Source organism: Engraulis encrasicolus, chromosome 3 (assembly GCF_034702125.1).
Source record: "Engraulis encrasicolus isolate BLACKSEA-1 chromosome 3, IST_EnEncr_1.0, whole genome shotgun sequence".
In the NCBI taxonomy this organism is placed as follows: domain Eukaryota; kingdom Metazoa; phylum Chordata; class Actinopteri; order Clupeiformes; family Engraulidae; genus Engraulis; species Engraulis encrasicolus.
Window position 1 is genome coordinate 16,104,696 of NC_085859.1, and position 22,576 is coordinate 16,127,271.

General features: G+C 45.0%; 1 protein-coding gene across 3 annotated transcripts in view; it reads right to left on the reverse strand.

The window, feature by feature from the left end:
* Positions 1–6,471: 6,471 nt before the first annotated feature.
* The window catches only part of rab11fip1a (RAB11 family interacting protein 1 (class I) a), a 41,576-nt gene continuing 25,471 nt past the window's right edge, over positions 6,472–22,576 (reverse strand). For 2 of the 3 annotated variants that reach the window (XM_063194842.1, XM_063194841.1), the window contains exons 7-9: positions 18,947–20,749; positions 10,318–10,435; positions 6,472–9,464 (exon numbers count right to left, since the gene is read on the reverse strand). In XM_063194842.1, coding sequence (XP_063050912.1) covers positions 9,267–9,464; positions 10,318–10,435; positions 18,947–20,749 — 2,119 coding nt within the window. In that variant the 3' untranslated portion in view covers positions 6,472–9,266. Of the gene's footprint in view, positions 9,465–10,317; positions 10,436–12,119; positions 16,321–17,334; positions 17,667–18,946; positions 20,750–22,576 lie in introns of those variants that run through there. The other variant, XM_063194840.1, reaches the window with a different exon arrangement.

A 22,576-nucleotide genomic window follows, 5' to 3' on the forward strand; every position in this document is an offset into this window, starting at 1 on the left:
CAGAGAAGGAGGTATTTATTAAAGACATTGGAGAACTCTGCATAGAATTCAGCAGATTGTATGATGCTGGCTGGGACTATATTGAAGCTCTAGGAGAAAGTGAAGACGAGAATGGAGAAGCAGCACAGGCAAGGGAAAAAATAACCAAGTGCCTCGCTTCATGCGTTGAGTCACTTCAGCTCGCTAGAGAGACATTATGGTCAAAGTATGCCAGTGATGAGATCCAGCTTTATGCTGATAGTGCAGAGAAAGAATGTGTTGAGACAGAGAGTGTAAAAGTGCAAGGATTGCCAGTAACAAAATTTGAAGCCATGAGAGTCAGCGTGCTGAAGAAGATCCACATGCTTGAGGAAAAGGTGTTGGAATGGGAGCACCTCATCCCTGGTAAATCTACATCGTCAAAACGACTGCTGTATAAACTGGGGAACAGGCTTCGTGACTGGGAGAAAAAATGGAAATGGTCAAATTGCAGCACCCCCAAGAAGGCGTCGGGTGGCGCTGGTGTGCGGCCGACCTCCAATGCTTCCAGCAGCGAAGACGCTCCACCCTCTGATGAGCCCACACCCTCTAAAACCCAGAACAGCCTAGTCAAAGAGGTTGTTGGCCCCCACTCTGGTTGGCTTGGGGCAAGTAACCCAACTCTGCACCATCCCATTGAACCTGGCATCCCGAAGGCGACAAGAGCACCACAGGCAGTGGGCACAGCTGCAGCGCTACAAACGGGTGAACACTCAGCAAACGGTGAAGTTGAGGACATCAAGGCAAGTCTGCAATTAATTGAACACACAATCACTAGCTTAGTAAAAGATAGCATTGCAAAGCAGACAGAAGATGAAAACTTAACAACCAGGGATGTCCACCCACAGCAAGCAAAGTCCAGCTCTCACCTCCTCCTCGCAAATTCTGCCTCCTCAATTCTTCCCATTCCAGTAGACACCACTGCATGGCCGCAAGCAAGTGAGCACTCGGCCACCAGCGATGTCCACATGCAGGAAGCCAAATCAGGCCCTGCATTTCCCCTTCTGCCAAGGCCAATGAACCAGGCCGAAATAGCAGAGGGGTCTGACATTGGAAAAGAAGTTCCTCCAGCCAAAGAGCCTGCACCAACTGAGCCAGCTGTCAAGTATACCCCAACGAAGTCAGCTAGTGAGACAGAGTCTGGTGACTATTGTGGTCAGTCAGAGGAAGGACCAAAAAGGCCCTCTGTCGCTGAAGATTCTGGGAGACAGAGTAGAAAGGTGTTGTCAGTGCTAGGCAAGGAAGAAACTCAACCCTGGAAATGGCCAGGAATCAAATTTGAAAACCCTGTGCATCCCCGATGCTCCGGCTCACCAACACGAAGTGAGCTGAATGCCCAGAGAAGCAGAGCAGTGGAAACCTGGCTGGGTGGCAACAGTCAGGTCCAGCCTCCCTTAATGTTCAAAGCACCTGGGACCATTGCCTACCTGTGCCTAGCAGTAGACGCCTGGCTGGGCGAGAATGACCAGGCCCTGGCTCTCTCAAAGTGGGAGGCACCTGGGACGATCGTCCAAGATGGCCAAGTGATAGACGTCTGGCTGGGTGGTAACAGTCAAGCCTCAGCTCATGCAAAGTGGGAGGCGAGACCACTGTACGGGACTTTCATCTCGATGAACCAAAAAGAAGAAGCCTGGCTGGGTGACTACAGTCAGGCCCTGGCCTACTCAAAGTGGGAGGCCAAACCGCCCTCAAATGCAAGCATCCAAGACCCTGCCCTTCCAAAGTGGGAAGTAAAACCATGCAGGCCGGCAGATAAATGGGCAACAACCTCAACTTTCTTAGCCCTTGAAGTCGAGAATGGCATCATCTGCTACTCCGCCGCGACGTCCTTGGATGTTCTGGCAGTCCAAATAGGAAGAGCAAGTTTCTGGCACTGCGGAAGAAGATTCCAAAAGCTCGCAACACAACTGACTGGAGAGGGTCAGAAAGAAAATTGTGAGTCTGACACTTCCACCTCACAAAAAAGACAGACACCCTGTAGCATGCAGGGACTAAATGAAGTCCCAGCAGGTGTCACGGACAAAAACCAAGAGGTTAGGAAGTCATCGCTCAATTCCACCACACCTGGTCGAGCATCACCTGAAGGAGACTCTGGTGGTCTTGGCCAAGAGACCCATTCCTGGCGCCGACTGAGGTCCTCCCAAATCGAGGTGGACCAGGTCTGTACAAAGCGAAGGGAACTACGGGAACTACCTAGCCCAAGTCAGTTCAAAAAGAAGTGGCAACAGGAGGGGCTTCAAGGATGGCGTCCTGCTGGCGTTCCTGTTGCCGGCTCTCCTGCTGATGTTCCTGCTGCTGGCACTCCTGCTGGCGTTCCTGTTGCCGGCTCTCCTGCTGATGTTCCTGCTGCTGGCACTCCTGCTGGCGTTCCTGTTGCCGGCTCTCCTGCTGATGTTCCTGCTGCTGGCGCTCCTGCTGGCGTTCCTGCTGCAGGCGTTCCTGCTGCCGGCGCTCCTGCTTCTCTGGCAAGTAGCCAAAGACGGGAAGATCTTCGCTGCCAACAGCAGCTGAGAAGGGGTGAGACGACTTCTCATCCTCCTTCTGCCGGAGGACTGAGATCCTCCACTTTAATCCAGTCTGTTGGGTCAAGTCTTTTCCAACCGAGCTGGTGGTGTACTCCATGCGCTGCCTCCATACTCATACGTTGCACACATGCGTCAGGCTGGTGGTGCACGCCATGCGCTGCCACCACGCCCTTACATCGCACAACATGAAAAGAGAAGATTCGTGAAAACACTCTTGATACATTCCACATACGTTCCCGGACAAGACGTCATGGACACTGAACTGTGTATGGACACTTTGTGCAATGAGAAAAAAAAAAAAAGGAACCACATGCACAACGGATTCTTAATGACAGAAAAGAAAAACGATATACTGTAAATGTGGTAAAAAATTGAAATGTTTGTGACCTCATTGGATCATTTGATCATGTCGGTCAAGTGGGAGGTGTTTTGCTCACTCTGGCCGAGCAAATGGGAGGTCTCTCGCTACATTTTCAATTGAACAATCAAACTATTTAACAGGGGGTGAATTAGTGGGAGGTTCACTTTACCTGATTGGTGCAGTGGGTAGCTGCTAATTTGTGGGTAGCCAGTGGTGTTTGCATGTGAAATCCAAGTAGTCCGGTATTGTCCAATTAGGTACGGAACACAAACTATAAGTAGGAGCGCGCATTGTTGCTGGCGCATGCTGTCATGTCAAGAGGGCGATATGCCAACGGTAAGATGTTCCTGTTTCCTCATAACTTTGACTCTGCTGTTTAAGTTGTTGGTATGCTGCAATTATGTATTTGTAGGCCTATGCTTGGTTAAACACTGCGCTGGGCGCATTAATAATAACATTTGTAGTCCAGTGTTTGAAGTTAAGAGTTGAGAAATCTGCGTAACGCTATCAGCAATGTTTGATTCTAGCGCTTCCTCGCTTTGAAACGCTATAGCGTGTACCGCGTGTGCAGCATATGAATTGTGGGTAATGTAGTCGATTGACTCCCTTCCTGTTTGTGGAGGTAATTAGATGTCTGTATAGTTTGGCTCTATTACTTTACTCCATGCATTGCACCCTTAGTTTATGTATTGTAAATAACTAGTTTTGTACTGAAATATTACTTTGTGGCTTTATTGGCTTGGTAAATACATGTGTTCAGTAAATAAGGTAATTGTTAATGCATTGGTAAATGGGTTTACTATTTTGTGGCTATTGCAAGTTTAACCCTTTCATCTATTAATGCTAATTGTGTTGGTCCTTGCAATTTAATGGGTACTGTAAAATGATGGTCATCTGGAAAATGCCCTTGATGTTTACATTTCCTGCCTTTCTCTACTGTTGGTGTTTTGTATAGGAAATGTGTTGTTACTTAGTACAAAGGCAAATCCTGTTTCTAGTACTTAATACCGAATCTATTTGTAGTTAATGAATGTGCTGTTTAGTTGTCATTTCAAAGATGTGTATATAGTATGAATCAATATTTGTAAACAAAGACTTAAATATTGCTGTATTTTCACTATTGGTGTTTTCATGGTGGCATTTTGCTCTTTCCTTCAGGTTTATAACCTGCAAAGTTGGAGTAATGGAAAAGAAAATAAAACAACCCAACTGAGTTATAACGTCTTATGAGCTCTCTTGACTGCCCTTTCGGTGGGATTTGAAAGTGAACCGAACAGCGAGCAACGATGGCGAAAATGTGGCAAAGTGCTCAAAATGTGTGAGACTCCAAGATCCTATCTCATACAAACAGAGACAGGAGTGCTGCGCCGCAACCGTCATCATCTCATGCCCAAAGTCGACCAGGATGACGGCCCAGGAGCGCCGGAGCAAGACGCACCTGCTGTTCCTGAGCAACCGACACCTGTGCTGGATGCACAGGCCGACACTCAACTGCACCAGAGTCCAGATCCCCAGCCACCAGCAGCGGAGGCCGCACCGACTCCTGAGAAGACTCATCGTGGCCGTGCAGTGAAGCCTCCTGAGAGATACAAAGACTTTGTGCAGTACTAATATTATTTTCTGTTACAGGATGTCCGGGCTGAAATTAACAATGTTTCTTTACAGGTCCTGAGTTCAAGACAAGACTATGGAAAGGACTGATTTTATTAAAGAATGACTTTTCAGTTAATGGGTTTAAGTAAGAAGCCTCATAGTTTAAATTTATCAAGAGGCTATTGTTTGAATACACTTAATGAGTTAAATGTGTTAATAGGAAATGCTACAGCTTGGATGAGTAAACATTTACGTATTTGTTTACACTGTTATGATGTTATCTCAAAAGGAAGGGTGATGTGATGTAAGGATCTATTTTATTATGCGCAGTCATACATTAATGTGTTACACCCCGTATATAAGTCACATCACCTGTGTATCATATCAGTGTTGTGTATGCGCAGTAACAAGAGAACCTGTAATACATGCCACTCAGTTTGAAGTCACAGATAAAGAAGTCAATGGAAATCAGCTTCGAGAAAGCGACCGACTCGCCAAAAGTTAACCCGCTTATTATATGGATATACTTAAATTATTCACACATGGCGGGGACATTTCTTTAGGCCTATTTAATGTTAAGTCTATTATAGTTTTTAATGTCAAAAGATTGTTGCTGCGCAAAACAAAACAGTGCCGTTGTGGAACACCGCTAGGCAACAGCTAGGTAGCCAGGACAACAGGTGCTGTCTATCACAGCAGCTGATTAGAGTCTTGTTGAAAAGTCGCTTTAGCAGTGAAAAGTCTTGTTGCCATTGACAGCGGTCTGTTATAGACCAACCCGTCCGTTATCGAAAAATAACAGACGTGCGAACGTTGGGGAGCCCCGTTGAAATGAATGGAGCATTCGACCGATGACGTCACACCATATAATAAGTAATAATAACAAGGACGTCTGATGCTTTGTCTTTGTATGAAGACAGAATATGAGGTAGTTTAGCAATGTAGCAGTAGAAATTTTAATGTTTTGTTGTGCAGCATTTTTAGGACTACTGTAAGCCAATGTCTGACGGTTTTATTTTCTTTCTTCGGCTCTGTTTAATACAGTTTTTGATTTTGCATTCAGCTGTTGTGTGCGACTCCTTTCTTCCTTTTTGCCATACTTGTTTTTGGAATTACGCACCGAGCGAAACGCTCAGAAAAAGACATTGGCACGGACTGGACGCCACCCCCACCATTAGGGCTACTGTAAGAAAATGCTGTTCTCTCCAGGACAGGGCACTAAGCAGACTAGAGTACTGTAGTATAGTAGCCCATTACATGTTATCATGAGCGCATCTCTCCCTTTGCCACCAGGGGTCAGGCAAAGTGCTGTACAGTACCATTGCAGTGGCATTATCATTCAGCTCCATTCTAAAATGGAGGGGGCCACAGAGCACCAGGGATGGTCACAAGCGGGAGGGGGTCTGCAATTGGGTCTGTTGTCCCGGAACCACGGAGAGAGGGGGGCCCAACATTGTGTCCTCATTATATTGTATGTATGTGGGGGGTGGGGGGGCTTTCAGTTGAGTTTGTCTTGGGCCCGTCAAAAGCGGTCGCTGGCACTGCAGAGCACATGGATAAATGGAGACCAGGGTTGTGTGGAGAGTCCCGGGATGGCTGTGGTGAAAGCAGTAATGATGTGGACTCTTGTTTTCCATTTTTAGCTAAAATGGAGACTATTTTGTGACGATATTACGCAGAATGGGCCCATGTGCTGCTTGCTTCATGTTTCCAGACACCAGTTTTGATTATCTTTCAATTACATGTGTGTAAAATGTTTGTGTGGTGGGTGTCTGAGTGAGTGAGTGAGTGAGTGAGTGAGTGAGTGAGTGAGTGAGTGAGTGAGTGAGTGAGTGAGTGAGTGAGTGAGAGAGAGAGAGAGAGAGAGAGAGAGAGAGAGAGAGAATGTGTGTGCTTTGTGTTAACTGAGTTAGAAGCAACAAAAAGAAGGACTGATGCATTCATCATCATAATCATTCAAATCATTATTCAAGATAATTTAGGGAAAAGAAAGCCGGGAATGCATAGAATCACTTTATTCATACATACATCATTCCATCAATTCATGTGCTTATACTGTTTATATCTACGATCAAATCCAGTGAGATCTACAAAGTATATTATTAATAAAAGATGTAATGACAAAAATCATGAAGATAATCATTATTAAATAAATCGCAACTAAATCATTACCTTGTACATTTTTTTGAAAACTGAAAAGTGATTTCTGTTTCATCAAAATGATTGTTGGTGCGCTGCATATTCACACACAAACAAGGCACTGTCCCTGACAAAATTATACTGTGAGACTTAACACAAGGCAGCATGATACCATCTTTACTTACGGAAATAAAAATAAAAAAACATATTTAAACTAAATGTCCATTCGCTTGAATTGTGTAGTGAAAAGCAATGCAGTATGTTATCAAGTGTTGTACTTTTGGTCAGAAAAACAAAATGGTGATTTTTTTTTCAAGAAAGAGAAACATTTAAATAATAATAAAAAAATGATTTGATAAATACATGTAGCAAAAAGGCTAAATGTGGAATGTTTTTTTTGGTTGAAATAGCATTTGTCTACAGCATCACTAGTACAACCTGTAAGTCATTTAAAAAGATGACCTACATCAACACTGATATTGCCATCAAATAGTTAATATAATACACAGTGAACGAGAAGTAACAAACTGTAAGCCTTCATAGCGCATGGTGCCATATATTTAAGACTGATGATATTTAAGTATAAGGCAGGGAGGGATACAATCCAAAGGCGCCAAAAATATTTCAAAACAATGCTTCTAGACCATTCCTTTAACACATTTGGTACCCAACATTGGAAGAATTTTCTTTTCATTGTTTTGTTTTTTTCAAAGGGGGATTATTTATCGGAAGACCATGTTTAAACTGGGAGGGCATCACCACTCTCAACCATAACACTGACTCCAATGCATTCAACAGAAGCAACGGCACTATTTGACCAAGCTTGCCGCTACGGCAGCACAGGACCTATACAGTGTATAACCAGGTGGCACAGTGTGATCGTACATGAGAACCTTACAGGGGTGCATTTCTCAAAAGTATCATTGCTAGCCAGCTAGCAACCGGGAAGTAGTATTGTATGGATCCATCCAAGTTGCTAACATAGTTCGGAGTGATCTTTTTGAGAAACAGGGTGCAGAAGAGAAGCCCCATTGAACACCCACAACCAAACAACAAACTTAAGTAGTGGCAACGGCAAACAGCAATAGGCCTTACATCAGTGTAATAAATATGAATAACTTTACCAAACATTCCATAGAATCGTGAAAACACTCCATCACTGTAGTCAGGGACTGAGACTGTTACGGTCAATTCATCGACTGACAAAAGGTCATGAACTTCCACTTTTGAGTGTTGCAATTAAGAGCACGTGTGACACAGTATTTTTATGTACCGAGTAAGAGTTCCAGAAATATAGGGTTGAACTTCATTGAAAAAGAAAAAAACAACAACATAAATAGTCAGTTTCTTTGATTGCTGATATACACCAATATATCTTAGAGTCTTCTACTACATTACAGCCACCACCACTATGGATTTCCAGCATAGATAACTGTACAGTACTGTCCGACTCCTTCATCTGTCGCCCAGTCTCACAGTTCCATAAACAGAATGTCCATTTCAAAAGTGCATGGAACAGCCAAAGGGTATTGCCAGAGTATATAAAAACACCAGCGTGAGGCAAAACATCTTTGTGCAATATATGTTTAACTCCAGGGTGCGATTTGTAGTGGGGGATGGGGGGATTGTCCCGCCTTCTGGTTTTGATATTGACACTTTTTCTACATGATTTTAATAGTGGCTGTATATAACTCCATTGATAATGCTTAAATTCTGAAACATATCCCTTCTTCTGGTTCTTCAACAAATCGCACCCTGTTTAACTCAATCCCCTTCTCGCCCTCTCAGAATAAGCAAGATGAGACAAAAATTAATAACAATAAGCCTTAAGACTCCCCCGTGATGCGTGTCTTTGTCTCTGAAAGGGGCCTTCGGAAGCAGCAAGGATACAGACAGAAAATTAAGAAGTAGCTTTACAAGGCTCCCCAGCTGTGCTAGATGCCCCTAGCAGCAGCAAACAAATTTCACTGCCTTCCTCAACTTGATTAAATGTGGGTCTAGCACTGCAAGACTAGGCTACTTCCCCATCAGAACAGTGTGCAGAATAGCATATAGAATGCCCCCTTAGAGATAATGGTTCTAAAAGAGGTGCTTGGAGATCAAAGGTTCTGGAATAGGGGCTTGTAGAAGGCGCCTTTGGGAAACAATCGCCTCTGAAACAGGACCTTGGAGAGAACAGATTTCAGAAGAGGCCTTTGCAAACTACAGCTTGAAGAAGATGCCCCCGGAGACGATAGATTCTAGAAGGGGCCCTTGGAGACCATAGCTTCTAGAATGGAGACAATAGCTTCCAGAAGGGACCAATGGAGACGACAGCTTCTAGAAGGGGCCCTTGGAGACTACAGCTTCTAGAAGGGGCCCATGGAGACAATAGCTTCTAGAATGGAGACTACAGCTTCTAGAAGGGGCCCTTGGAGACTACAGCTTCTAGAAGGGGCCCATGGAGACGATAGCTTCTAGAAGAGGCCCTTGGAGACCATGGCTTCTAGAAGGGGCCCTTGGAGACAATGGCGTCTAGAAGGGACCCATGGAGACGATTGCTTCTAGAAGGGGCCCTTGGAGACCATGGCTTCTAGAAGGGGCCCTTGGAGACAATGGCGTCTAGAAGGGACCCATGGAGACGATTGCTTCTAGAAGGGGCCCTTGGTGCCGGCGAGGGCCATGAGGATGCTGGGCTTCTCCTCGATGACGCGCACCAGCAGGTTGTCGATGTACTCCTCCAGCTCCACGATCTTCTCGTCCTTCTTGGAGAGCTCGGCCTGCTGCTTCACCACCAGGGTGATCAGCTCCTCCTGAGTCAGCTGGGTGTAGGGACCACTGTCGGCCACCTGAGGAAATAAGAGGAGGAGGAGGAGAGGGGGAGAGGGAGAGGGAGGGAGAGAGAGAGAAGGAGAGGGGGAGAGAGAGGGGAGAGAGAGAGAGATGAAAGATGAAGGGAGAAAGAGAGCCAAAGAGAGGAGAGGAAGGGAGAGAGAGAGAGAGAGGGGGGGAGAAGGAGGGGGAGAGAGGGAGAGAGAGAGAGAGAGAGAGAGAGAGAGAGAGAGAGAGAGAGAGAGAGAGAGAGAGAGAGAGAGAGAGAGAAAGAGAGCATGAAAGAGAGCGAGCAAGCAAAAGAGAGGAAGGGAGAGGAAGGGAGAGAGAAAGGGAGAGAAAGAGATGGGGAGGAAAAGGGAGATGTAAAAAGACATGGAGAAAGGAAAGGGGATTTAAGATAACAGAGTGGATGTTGGGTACATTAAGGCTTACTTATCAGGCAAGATAAGTCAGAATTAACGCAAACATGCAGGTTCATGGAGGGGATTTTTTTTTTTTTTTTTTTTTACTTTCTGAATGCTATGATTTCATTACTTTTCAAATTCCATTTCATCAACCCAGCAAATAATACACACTAGTGTGGGATTGTGGAGACTGGGGAGCCGTTATATATAGTTGTCATTTCATGTGGCGAAGGGTGGCGATGTACCATCGCATAATGCCAAAAACCAACAAGGTCGGTGTCTGTGCCTACACTTTAAACCTGTGTATTGCTTGGTGCATCCGCTCCTAAAAAGCAGTAATCACTTGAGGTAATGAAAAAAGGAGGCGCACACAAGGCTTGTGTGAAAAAGATTTTCATTACATCTATTGCATAATGCACAAGCTGAATGTAGCCCAGAGAGAAGAGAGACAATTCGGCCCTACCTTGACCTTCTGCGACGCATCATTAATGCTAATGGATTTGAGGTCTCTGCTGACTGCTATGGTGCTGCTGTTGGGGGTCTGACTCTCCGTGGAGCTCAGGGGTCGCACTGGATGAGGTCTGCGGAGGGTGCAAAATAATTGTTTTTAATGATTTGCAGTTTATTTGACAGGGACAATGCAGTGCACATTATTAACAAACATGACATGGCAAGGCCATGACATTTAACTTGTAGATGTGAATACATAAATGGTTTATAGCCCAGATGGCTGATTTGCAACCCCAGTCATCTGTTCAATTTCCTTTTGACAGAGGAGAGAAGCAAGAGAGGGATAAGAAGGACCTAGGATGTCATCCCTGTGGAGGAATGAATGAATGACTGACAGCAAAGACAAAAATGTGTTGTCGGGGGGTCTCACTGGATGAGGTCTGTGGAAGGTAAAAAAGGATCATCTGTTGAATTTCGATTCGAGTGTTTTTTGTCATTGTCATTGAAAGCAACGAAATTGTGTGAAGAACAACAACACTGCGTAGTTTCAAGTAGTAGTTGTATTCTATTCTATGTACATGGTCAAAGTGTTTGACACCCCTCCCTTCATATAAATTGGTAAGTAAAAATAATACATTTATAGTAATAATAAAGCGATAATACATTAATAAAGTAAATCAAGAAATGTCTTTCGACTGAGAGGAAAGAAACAAGACAGGGTTAAGAAGCACCTCGGATATGTTTGCTAAATCTGTTATGCCTGTGGATGAGTGAATGATTGACGGCAAAGGCAAGCCTATGTTATCAGCGTGAACGCAAACACACACTTTACAAAGGGCAATAAAGATAAGGACAAAGAAGAATGCTAGAAAAGAATGGAGCCACACCAATAGCCAGACTCACACTGGAATCATCAGCTGAGATGGCTAACCAAAAACCTTAGAAATAACAGGAAGCGTGTTCAACACCTTGTAATGCACTACACTGGGTGGTTAACTTTTTTGATGAATAAAAAGGCACTCATCAGATTTCTTTTCGCCATATCACAATGAGGGGCGCAAGCCTGGAACGTCTTTGAGGCGATTAAAAATCAAAAAGAAATCTGATGAGTGCTTCTCTATTCATTTATTTTGAAAACCAAGAACCTTCACAGACATACTGCACAAGCAAACAACTTGTTACTAGTTTATATGACAAGCACTCTGCACAAATTCATTCAACATTCCAAGCACATAATGTGAGATTTTTTCCTTTTGTACCCCAAAATCATGTACCAGAGAAACCCAGAAAGCATAGACAAATAGTTTAGGCCAACTGGGCTGGCTCATCTGTCAGGATGGGATATATTTGTAAGTCTGCTCGCAGCACAGAAAATCACATCTTGTCAGAGGAACCTGCTCAGTTGAAATTGGGTGCAAATGCCAAACACAGATAGGCACAGACACAAGTATTTTGGCTAGTAACGACACTACATTAACACTTGTCCACAGATAGTCATCAGAGGAGGGAATTTCTTCATGAATAAGGAAGGAGAAGAGGTGAAGGTAGGTTATGGAGATAGAGAGAGAGGAGACGACGCACACACACACGCGCGCGCACATGCGCACGCACACGCATGCACACATACAATCAGACAAAAATGTGTGCGCTTTCAAGCAAACATTGTGCACATGAATCCACGACACCCGCAGAGAGAGAGAGAGAGAGAGAGAGAGAGAGAGAGAGAGAGAGAGAGAGAGAGAGAGAGAGAGAGAGAGAGAGAGAGAGAGAGAGAGAGAGACTGATACACACCCTTTGACCATTGAAATCTCTCACCTGATTGAAGCTGATGCTAACTCTGACATGCTGCTATGATGGTGATTACGGACACCAGGCTGCACCTCTAAGGGGGAGACCCTGGCACACACAGGGGACCTGCTGTGTAGCGTCGCCGTCGATGATGCGTTTTCCCATCCAGTCCCCCCAAGCGAAGGCTCAATTGTGGAAGGGGTCAAAATAGATGGTAAAGATGTCGGGAGAGAAAAGGACGAGGAGATTTTTTCGGATCCCCAGGGGCTGTTGCCGTCTCTAAAATGGTGGACGTCTTCCTCAAAGATGGTGTCAAGATACCCAGCGCCAGGCCAGTTGCTCTGTGCATCACAGACAGCCATTGCTGAATAATAGTAATCAGGTTCAGCTAAGGAGATGTTCGACATACTGTGAGAGTTGATAATGGGGGTCGTCACAGCAGGCACTTCAGGTGAAAGTGCACTTTCATCCAAAATATCATGTTTGCTCCATGAGGCCCCCGCAGCACCATTTGGAGATATTACAGAAAATTGATGTTTTGAAACATGAATTTCAGATTGATAAGAATTACTCTCCCAAGGTTGATCATATTTGGTTGGGGCAGGTGATGAGAGATATAAAGATGTTGGCACAACTGCAGAATCTGCAGAAAATGGCCTCTCTATGATTTCGGCATCAGTAGTTGCTAAACTTTCCTGAGTTTCCTTGATGTTGTAAGAAGATTTGAATTCCTCCACATGATCTGTATTCTCTCCTAGGCATTTCTCAGAGCTGGCCATGGACAGTTCATCCTGTTGTCTGTGAAAAGCATCAGTAGAAGACAGGGTTTTGGCACTGGCAGATGTATCGATTGCCAATGGTGAGGTGTCCGCTTTCCATAGATGTGCATTCTCTTTGGACTTCGACACCGGGGGAATTGTCTGGGGTGTGTCCGTTTCATCCCTGCCATTTGTAGAGAGGTTCACATTAAGTAAAGGCTCTTGTTGTTGTTTCGAGGGAACATCATTGGGAGAGGGGAGAATGACACCTGGGCCTATTTCCAGAGTTACACGACGAGGAGGAGGAGGAGGAGGAGGAGGAGATGGAGAAAATGTAACTTCTGAATTATCAGGTTTGCCTGAATTCCTGTCGGCCTCATTTGGGGCCCAATCAGCTTCTTCTGCTCTCATCTCATTTTTCACACAGTGTGCAGAAGCGTCATCGTCATCCTTTTCACGCAGTACAGAAGAACACGAGTCATCATGATGTTGACCATAAGAAAAAGGGTCAAATATGATCATTCTATTTTCTGTGTCTGCCCCAGAAGCATTTTCGGATGGCACGATCTGAACAGGAGTACTAGTGCCTCGCTGACTGTTTATTTCGGGAATGACTTGTATCTCTTCCCGTAATACTGTTACCTCAGCAGGATCCTTTGCCGTTTCTATGTGGCTAGGCATGACACATACATCATCATCACACATTTCCCCAGGCTGGGTCACCTCAGGTTGTACTACACTCACAGTTTGAGACAGCAAGGCAAGGGAGGTGTCTGTTGACTCTGTATCCATCATTTCCTCACTAGGTATACATACAACAGCTTCTGTCTCCAGGGAAATCATTTCAGGCTTTGACTTCAACAAATCTGAAGACGTTTCACTGTTCTCCACTACGCAGCTTAAATTCTCAGGCGAAAAGGCATCTAGGTTACTTTGGAAATTTGGAAATTCTCCAATGGGTGTTTCAGTGTCTGTTACAGACACAGCTTTATTTTGTTCAGTAAATTTCTCAGAACAATGGTCGGAAAACTCATTTGTTGGAATATCGGATCCAAAAATGCTATCAAAGTAATCAAGTGTTGATGACGCATGTTCTATTCTTGTTGGCTTTGGCTCTGAGCCAACTGCGAGAAAGGAGTCATCATGTGTACTTTGTAATGGCATACCCCACGGATCACTGACTAGATTTTTATCATCACAAAACGGATCACAAATGAAAACCTTGTCCATTTGTACATTTGCATTATTAACATGCTCTACAGCCTCAACTTCAATGCAGTCTGTGTTGGTTTCTTTCCATTTCGATATGGCCTCCATCCCTTTCACAGCCACTCTAGCCTCTATAGCAGGTGTGAGCACAGTTTCACAGGCATCCTCCTCTTCCCTAAGGCTAAAACCCGTTTCTACATGTTGTGTAAGACTTGGACTGGAAGTTTGCATTCCATTTGCATGGTAATTTGGCTCGTCCATATCTGTTAATGACACGGCGAGCATTGTTCCTGCTTTAGGCAAAGACTCAACATGTGGCTGCTGCTCTGAAATATCCACTGCGGCTTTAAGAACATTGTTTTCATTCTCGAGACAATGGGATGGTTTGGCATCTACATCTGCACCGCATTTCTGAACATTTTCCACAACAGACATGGATTCCGTGAGAGTTGCTTGGGGATGTTTCTCTGCACTGACACTGATGTGTTTTGAACTGTTCGCCTCAATAGGCATTAAAGCCTGTTGCTTTGATGAAGTTTCAGCAAACATGGTCTTTGAACCAGTTACCATGCCGTGGGAAGTCATGTCTATGTCTTTCGCATTTTGCTGCTCCTTGTTAGCTACAGCTGAGTCCTTACTAGCCATGACATAATCTTTGGATTTTACATTCAACTCAGACTCTGTAGAGTTTTCTTGCGTTTTCTTTTCTGATTTGACCTTATTATCATTTCCAAGGCCGCTTGATGTCCCGGGAGGGAGAGGAGCGCGACGTTTCTTCTGAACAGTTGATGGAGTGGGTGTGGCAACCGTGGAGATCTCCATGGCATGGTTTGGCTCAGAGGTCCCAGTTAAGGCATTTTGAGAAAAAGTATAAGAAAATAATGGATCAGACAGAAGGGTCTCTTCTTTAGCGCTATTGGGATTCTCTTCCATCATCAACATTTCTCCTCTCACGCTCGGCTCTGGTAACTGCCACGGGTCAGGGGAAAGCAGCTGGTCACTGGGGAACGGGTCGACTTCAAAGGCCTTATCATTTGAGCATTTCAAGTCTAGTCTTCTTTCTACCGACAAACAGTGATTGAGCATGGAGGGCTGATTGTCACACTTTGGGACAATTTCCTTTGATGTTGTTGTTGTTATTGCTGAAGCACATTCAGACTGCTTGTTTTCAGAGTCTTTTTTGGACCTTTTTGGTGGTATTATTTGTAGTCGCGGTTTAACAAGAGGCCTCTCTTGCGTGCCACTGTGTGTTTTGTCCTCACCTGTGAAGTGTGAGTCTGACAGCAAGGGGACTGTTGGTGGAGGCGTGTTCTTTGGTTGCGCTGGTTCACTGACGACAACACGTGCATTTCTCTCATTGCTGTTAAAATCTTGTGATTTTGCAAATCGTGAATCTCTCTTCTTGACATTTTCCAGTGCAGAAAGTAATAGCTTGCTAGAGGCTCTTAAAGGCTTTTCAAAGGATTGATTGACCGGAGACTGGTCCAGCTCAACAGTCTGACAAGGTGTGACAGGCTTGGAAGGCTGAACACCTAGTTTAGAACAGGAAAGATCATCATCAGGGACGGTTGGGGGCAGAAAATCTTGTTTTGAACTGGAGCTTTTCCTGCGTAAAACTGGCAAGCGAGGCAAGAGAGCTTTTTTGGGACTTTTGACAACCTTCTGATCAATGACTTCACTCGAAGTTTCAAGTGGCTCTGCAGTGCTCTGCCTAGTCACAGCTGGGGGGAGAGAAGAAGCTCTCAATACCTCATCATGGCCTGCTGCGGCACTGTCTTCAGCCCCGCTGCTGTTAGCACTAGCAGCTTTGTTCATCCGCCTCTGATTCACCTCAGCTATGATGTGGTCCCAGCGAGTCTGACCCATGACGCCGTGCCTCTTCTTCGGAAATAAAATCTCATAATCGGGAAGAGGCAGGTCAGGCATCTGGCTCTTGTTCGGCTGGTTTGCTGGCGCTTCTGCTGGCGCTGCGGCCCTCTCTGTGCCTCTCTCCTCCGTGGCGGTCTCCTTCACGGGTTGCAGAGCTCGGCCCGAGACAGAAACTCTTCTTGGCAGCCCTATCCTTTTCCTGACTGACGGGTTTTGGTTTTCCATGATGGTTTCCTCACTCTGGGTGGTGCTAAGTGGCTCTATGCTGGTATGTCAAACCAAAGAGGAGGAAATGGTTTTCCTGTCAGCAGAGGAGACACTCCCCCACAAAGGGGAATGCTTTTAATAACAGCAGAGAGGAGACGAGAGGCTTGGTTGTGTATGGACAGGATCTGTGGGGGAAGGGGAATTGATCAGTTTCGGGCCTTTGATGTCAGGAGGTCTAACCATTAACTAACCATTAACAATTAACCAATTCATTTTGTTTGGTCTATTGAGAGAGACTCAGTAGTATCAGCTACTGCTACAAATGTTTCCATCACCATTTCTTAGATCCTTCTGTATGTAATGATTCATGTAATATTGGTTGATTGTAAACGTTATTTAAAGAATATGGCTTTGAATAATGCTCAGTTCTAACAACTATCAGAGAGAGGGAGGGGAGAGAGGGAGAGAGAGAGAGAGAGAAGGAAGGAGTGAGTGTAAGGGACACACGCGTGCACATGCACACACACACACACGCACGCACGCACGCACGCACGCAAGCACGTACGCACGTACGCACGCACCAAGATTATATTTTGCATATCCCTCGTCCATCTATTTTACTAACTCTTTCAGCAGTCAGATAGTAGGAGATTGATGGTAGGTATTAGGTAATAGGTACCAATTAAAATTGAGAACACTAGCCATTCATCTAGCCTGACTGTTGCCAAGACAACAATGAGGAAATAAAGAGACACTCAAACATTAGACTTCCAAAAACACGGCACACAATTATGAACGCTAGTGGACCTTTGGGTTGGTATACTGTGACATTTCACTTGATATTTAATTTCCAGCTCTCGATTGTGTCAATATTTAACATACCAATAGCTTCTTGAACCACACTAGTCTGATTAGATTTCTTCTCAGCACTACGGCACTACAGATTGTTTACATTCTGGGCCCACATTCAGTTCTTATCTTGAGAAATGGTGATGGAAAGGTTCTTGTCACATGCAGCAGAAGCCATATGATCTATTGCATTTCATCATGTGCGTGTGACAAGCAGTATGATTGCCAAATTAGCAGCAGAAACTGACTCACAACTGTCATCTTAAACTTCACTTTAAAAGTAAGTTCATCCAATGCTCTGTGAATTCCCTTTTTCCTATTTTTAAGACAATAAGGATACAGTGACTCACCATTGGTATATAGAAAAATAAGTCCAAAAACAGAAAGAACAGGAAAGCACCTTAAGTTCCTTAAACCGAGAAGTTGCTATGACACACAAACACAATGCATGTTTGTCACAAGTCTGTGAACCCTGGCTACAATCCTCAGCAACCAGTTCTTCTCCATATCAAAACCACTCTGCTCAACTCACATCAACCAATCACATGAAGAGCTGAAACTTGTCAGGCCGGTTACCAGCCAAGCACAATAGCACGAAAAATGGTAAGTCAAAAAGAGAGATGGTAAAAACCATTACGTTTGTAAGCATTGTTTAGACTTAGAGAACGTGCAGTTTTGCAAAAGGTAGAATGAGTCCAATCCAACATCAGGCAGTGGAAATGTTAAAGCACAGGCATGAATAAAATGAAAAACATGTTCACATTCAAACAGCGAAATACAGTGATATTGAAATATCTCCCAATCAGTAAAACAACATTTCATTCATGTTGCATTTTGTGCTGATTGTTGATGAATCCATGGCGAGTTTCACATACATGTTTTGTGCTATTATGCATGTATGTGGCTGAAAGAGAGTCAGTGAATGCAGAAACAACTAATGTAAAACAAAACAATAGAACAAAAATGATGAGGGCATCTCAGGTTACCTCATATTTCATCATGTGTGCAACAACCATGAAAAATGTAAACTGTAGATAAGAAAATTCAGCAGACAGAAGGGAAAATAATGGCCGAGTCATGTTGGCAAGAATATCAGTCTTAGAACGTCCACTGCTGAATGTGAATGTAGAGAAGTTTGAGGATGGCTAAAATAACACACACAAGGCATATAGTCATTTCCCACAGCGAGTGAGAAAGAGAGAGGCACAGACAGACAGACAGACAGACAGACAGACAGACACGGACAGACACACACACACAAACACACATTGAGTTTGGCCTTTCCAGCATCTATTTCACCAAGTTTTTCAAGAAGTCAGTTAGTAGGAGGTTAGTAGGAGATTCTCACACTGGCTGACAGACATAACAGATTTTTTCACAGATTTCTCATTTCCCAACAAAGATTATTATTCATTCATCAGCACCTGATGAATAAAATCTTCTATTGTTTCCCCAAAAGATATTATTCACAGGACCTGATGACTCTTGTACTACATGTCAAAATGACAACACTGTAAGACTACTGGGCAAACAAACAATGCCGTGAATGTTGGCAAGTTTGAGGATGGCCACAATAACCCACACAAGGTACAGTATATTGGCATTTCTCACCCTGAGTAATAGAGAGGGGCAGACACACGCACACGCATGGGTGCACTGCACACACACAGCGACATTAAGTTTAGCCGTTCCAGCATTAATTTCACCAAGTTTTTTAAAAAGTCAGTTAGTAGGAGGTTAGTAGGAGTTCCTCACACTGGCTGACTGACATAACAGATTTTTTCACAGATTTCTCATTTCCCAACAAAGATTCATAGCACCTGCTGAATAATACATTGTATCGATTCCCCACAAGATATTATTCACAGGACCTGACGACTCTTGTACTACACATCAAAATCATAACACAGTTAGACAATGGGGCAAAGAAACAATTGCCGAGAAAAAAAAAACTGGTCTCACCTGCGTAGGGTTGATGATGCCGACCCTCCACTGCTACTTGGGGTAGCGCTAAGCTGCGTGTCTGAGGGAGAGACCCAGGCTCGCACGGGGGCCTTGCCCCCCGCGGCAGGCCCCACTGCCATGTCCCCGGCCCCTGCTCTCAGGCTGCTCAGGTTGGCACCGGCGGACACCGCCTTAAAGGCAGAGGGCGAGGAGAAAACCATCGGCTCCTCTTCGTCACTGAGGACAAAATCCTGAATCTTGGCTTTTGATTCCGGTTTCGGGGCATTGGATCTGATCAGTCCTGAAAGTCTGCTACCCGTTTTATCCGCAGAGTTGTTTGTAGTTGGTTGGGGAGAGTTCGCGGGAGGCTCTGGCGCCCGCCGTTTCTTTGAGAAGGCTTCAGGAGAGGCTCTGACCTTTTCGGACAGAATTTCCACGGGCTTATCTTCTGGCTCTATGACAGACTTAGCCTTAGCCGTGCCTTTCTGAGAGAGGTGAGAGAAAGGATCAGCAGCAGGGTTATGCAATTCGAACACTTGTCCAGGATCCTCCGCGATGATGCCCAAGTCCTCCATTGTCTTTTCTCTCTTTGTGCTGCCTCCGGTGAAAAGGTCATCTTGATGCGGTGTGTCCGCCTGCGGCTCCTCCAAGGCCCATGGGTCTCTCTGCTGAAAAGCGCTGCTAGGGAAGGGGTCAAATCCATCCGTGCCCTTATCTGGGATTATTTCAGGCTGGGTGGGTTTTGTTTGTTCCTTGCTGGTCGGCGGCTTCAGTCTGGGTCTGACTGAGGGCAACTGTTTCTCAGCGTTTGTTGAAACGTCTGGCGATTTTCTGTCTGCGTTACTACTCTGGAGCGGAGTGGTGGATCTGGCTGCGGGTAAAGGGGCTTCCTTGGGTCGCCCACGCTCAACAGTGATACTCCTTCTCTCTCTGGGAGTGGGGCTGGGCCCTCTCTGGACCACGTCTGGACTGTGGGACTGTCTCAGCTTGGCAACAGCCGTCTCTTTTTCCGCTTGTTGGTGTTGCGGTGGAGCTACATGTGCTACAGCGGCTGCCCTGGAGGGCTGTAGAGCTTGTTTGCCCCCGTGTGCTGCTGTTCTTGCCTCAGGCCTATCCCACTGGGCTTCCTCCGGCCTCTGTGGCCTGTGGCTCTGGTGGTGGTCCGCAACATTTGTAACCCTCTGCCGTTGCAAAGCAGCTCCTTGGACGACTGAAGAAGAAGGCTCTTCTGCGGCGGCGGGACCGTCGACGCTCATCTCCGGCCCGCTCATGTTAGCCTCCCGCTCCTTCTTCCTCTGGTTCACCTCGGCGATGATGTTGTCCCATCTGCCCTGGGCCATGACACCATGCCTCTTCTTCGGAAACAGAGTCTCGTAGTCGGGAAGGGGCAACTCTGGCCTCTGCCCCTGCTGCTGCTGCTGCTGCTGCTGCCCATCCCTGGGCGAACCCCGACCGTTCACAGTGACCGCTGGAGCATTAAGTCCATATTGTCCTCCGTCTGAGCGCGGTGGATATCCAGGCGGGAGCATGACCCGTGTTCTTCTTTCAGACGTAGAGCCAACGTCCGCAAGGTTTTCTCGGCTACCTCGCATGGAGGCTGAGGGGCCCCCTCTAACGTTAGGAGGAGCGAGGGACGAGTGCATGCTGGAGGACGTGTCAGAGTAGGGGTCGGAGGGAACACTAGAGTGGGGGTGCTCCGAGAGCAGAGGGGAGGGGGATACTGCTTGGTCCTGTTTTAGGGTGTCTGTATCTGTAGTATCGATGGGCGAGGGAGGGTCACCTACATCAGGTTCTGGGTCCTGCCACTGTGTCAGTCTCCCACTGACCAAGAACAGGGAAAGAAACACACAAAATGTTGCCTGCTAATCAATATATTTTAAAAAAACACCTTTCTAATCATATCAACTGACTCATTACAAGTCTTCAGAATAACACCATGTAAAAGTCTTTACTACTCATGACAATGTCTAGTAATATCTAATTCTTTGTAGTTTACTAGCAGACAATGTTAACATATTATATATAGTTTATATATCGTAGCTGTGTCTAATTTAAAACGTCTAAGACGACCACACGATGACAGATTTTAGCATATCAACAACACACATCCCAATGTGACTAGTTGCACTATGCCGCATGCCTATAGCACAATCATAACACTATTGTAATACATTGTCTGCATAACTATAGATTACTTCCAACATCACTTAGCTTAAACCGATGTTCAAGTAGAATGAGAATCAACTTACCAAGTGAAAAATTACAAATACTACAATTCCGATACAACAGGGAAAAATGAAGCCGCTCCTCAGGCTTGTACCTTCGCAGGTGACAAGTCACTGTCTAATCTGATGTCTACATCCTCAACCTGTTCTACTCCATACCGAAACCACTACGCCATGCCGGCACACCCAATCAGATTCCACCACCATAGGCCATCGGCCAATCACAATCAAGGATTCCCCAAAACTGGTTTGATCAGTTGCACCCAAAAGCAGAATGAACTGAGGACAGTTGCAAAACAATGGAGAGAGTCTACCACACCATGACAGCATGTATACATACAAAATGCTCTGCGATTCTTCATGTAAAGTAGCCCCTTTACAGTTTACATGAGGAAGTAATAAAATCGAAAAGCAAGAAAGTGGGAAATTGAGAACCTCATGTGAATAACTCTGATGAGTGTCAAGCCAGTGTGACAATACCAAAACCTCATGAAAAATGGTGGTACAGAAGCATTGTCAACCTTTTCTATCTGAAGAAAATGGTGTCTATTGGTTTATTTACATATAACAGAAGAATAACAACAAACACTTTAAAATCATAAACACTAAATGGGCTGCTGCCTGGTATGTCCATCCCCTGCTGTTGGGAAGTAAAGATGTGACACCTGGTGGTAGGTGTTCAGAAGGATAAAAGAAAGTAAGGGGGGAGAGAGAGAGAGATAGAGAGAGAGAGAGAGAGAGAGAGAGAGAGAGAGAGAGAGAGAGAGAGAGAGAGAGAGAGAGAGAGAGAAAGATAGAAAGAGAGAGAGAGAGATCTGTGGATATCTTTAAAAACATGGGAGTAGGAAAATGTCATTCCACATTGGAATTCCACATTCCAAACAATTAGTGGGGAAAAAATAATTTCAACAGTCACTTTTGTAAGCCAAACAATTTCAACCTGGAATTCAATCAGAATTTCATGTCAGTTTTTTGGATACACCAGACATTTCCCACAGCAATTCATTCATTTGACATCCACAAGGCCTATATATATATTTTATTATTATTATTATTAAATAGAAACACTTTGTTTATTGAAATACTGTATGTTGCTTAGTGTAAGTGTATTGTGTAGTGTAGTGTAAGTGAATTGTAAGTTAATTGTTCATGAAGTTCCCAAAGCAAAGCAGTTGCACCAATCCATGCAGTGTAGCGCCGTTTACCAGCATTGCACTTCCCTATATGCTCACGGAGAAGGCTTTGTGACCTCTGGCAGACACCAAAGCAACACCTCCTCACAGAAAAATGTAAACAAACCCATGCTGTCGAGCCAAGAGCCTGCTAATCCTACCCCGGCAGTAGGCTACGCGAGCATTAGTGAGGATTTCAACGCCGCAACCTGTTCCAGAGCGTTGACCCCATGACTAACTGCATGACTTAG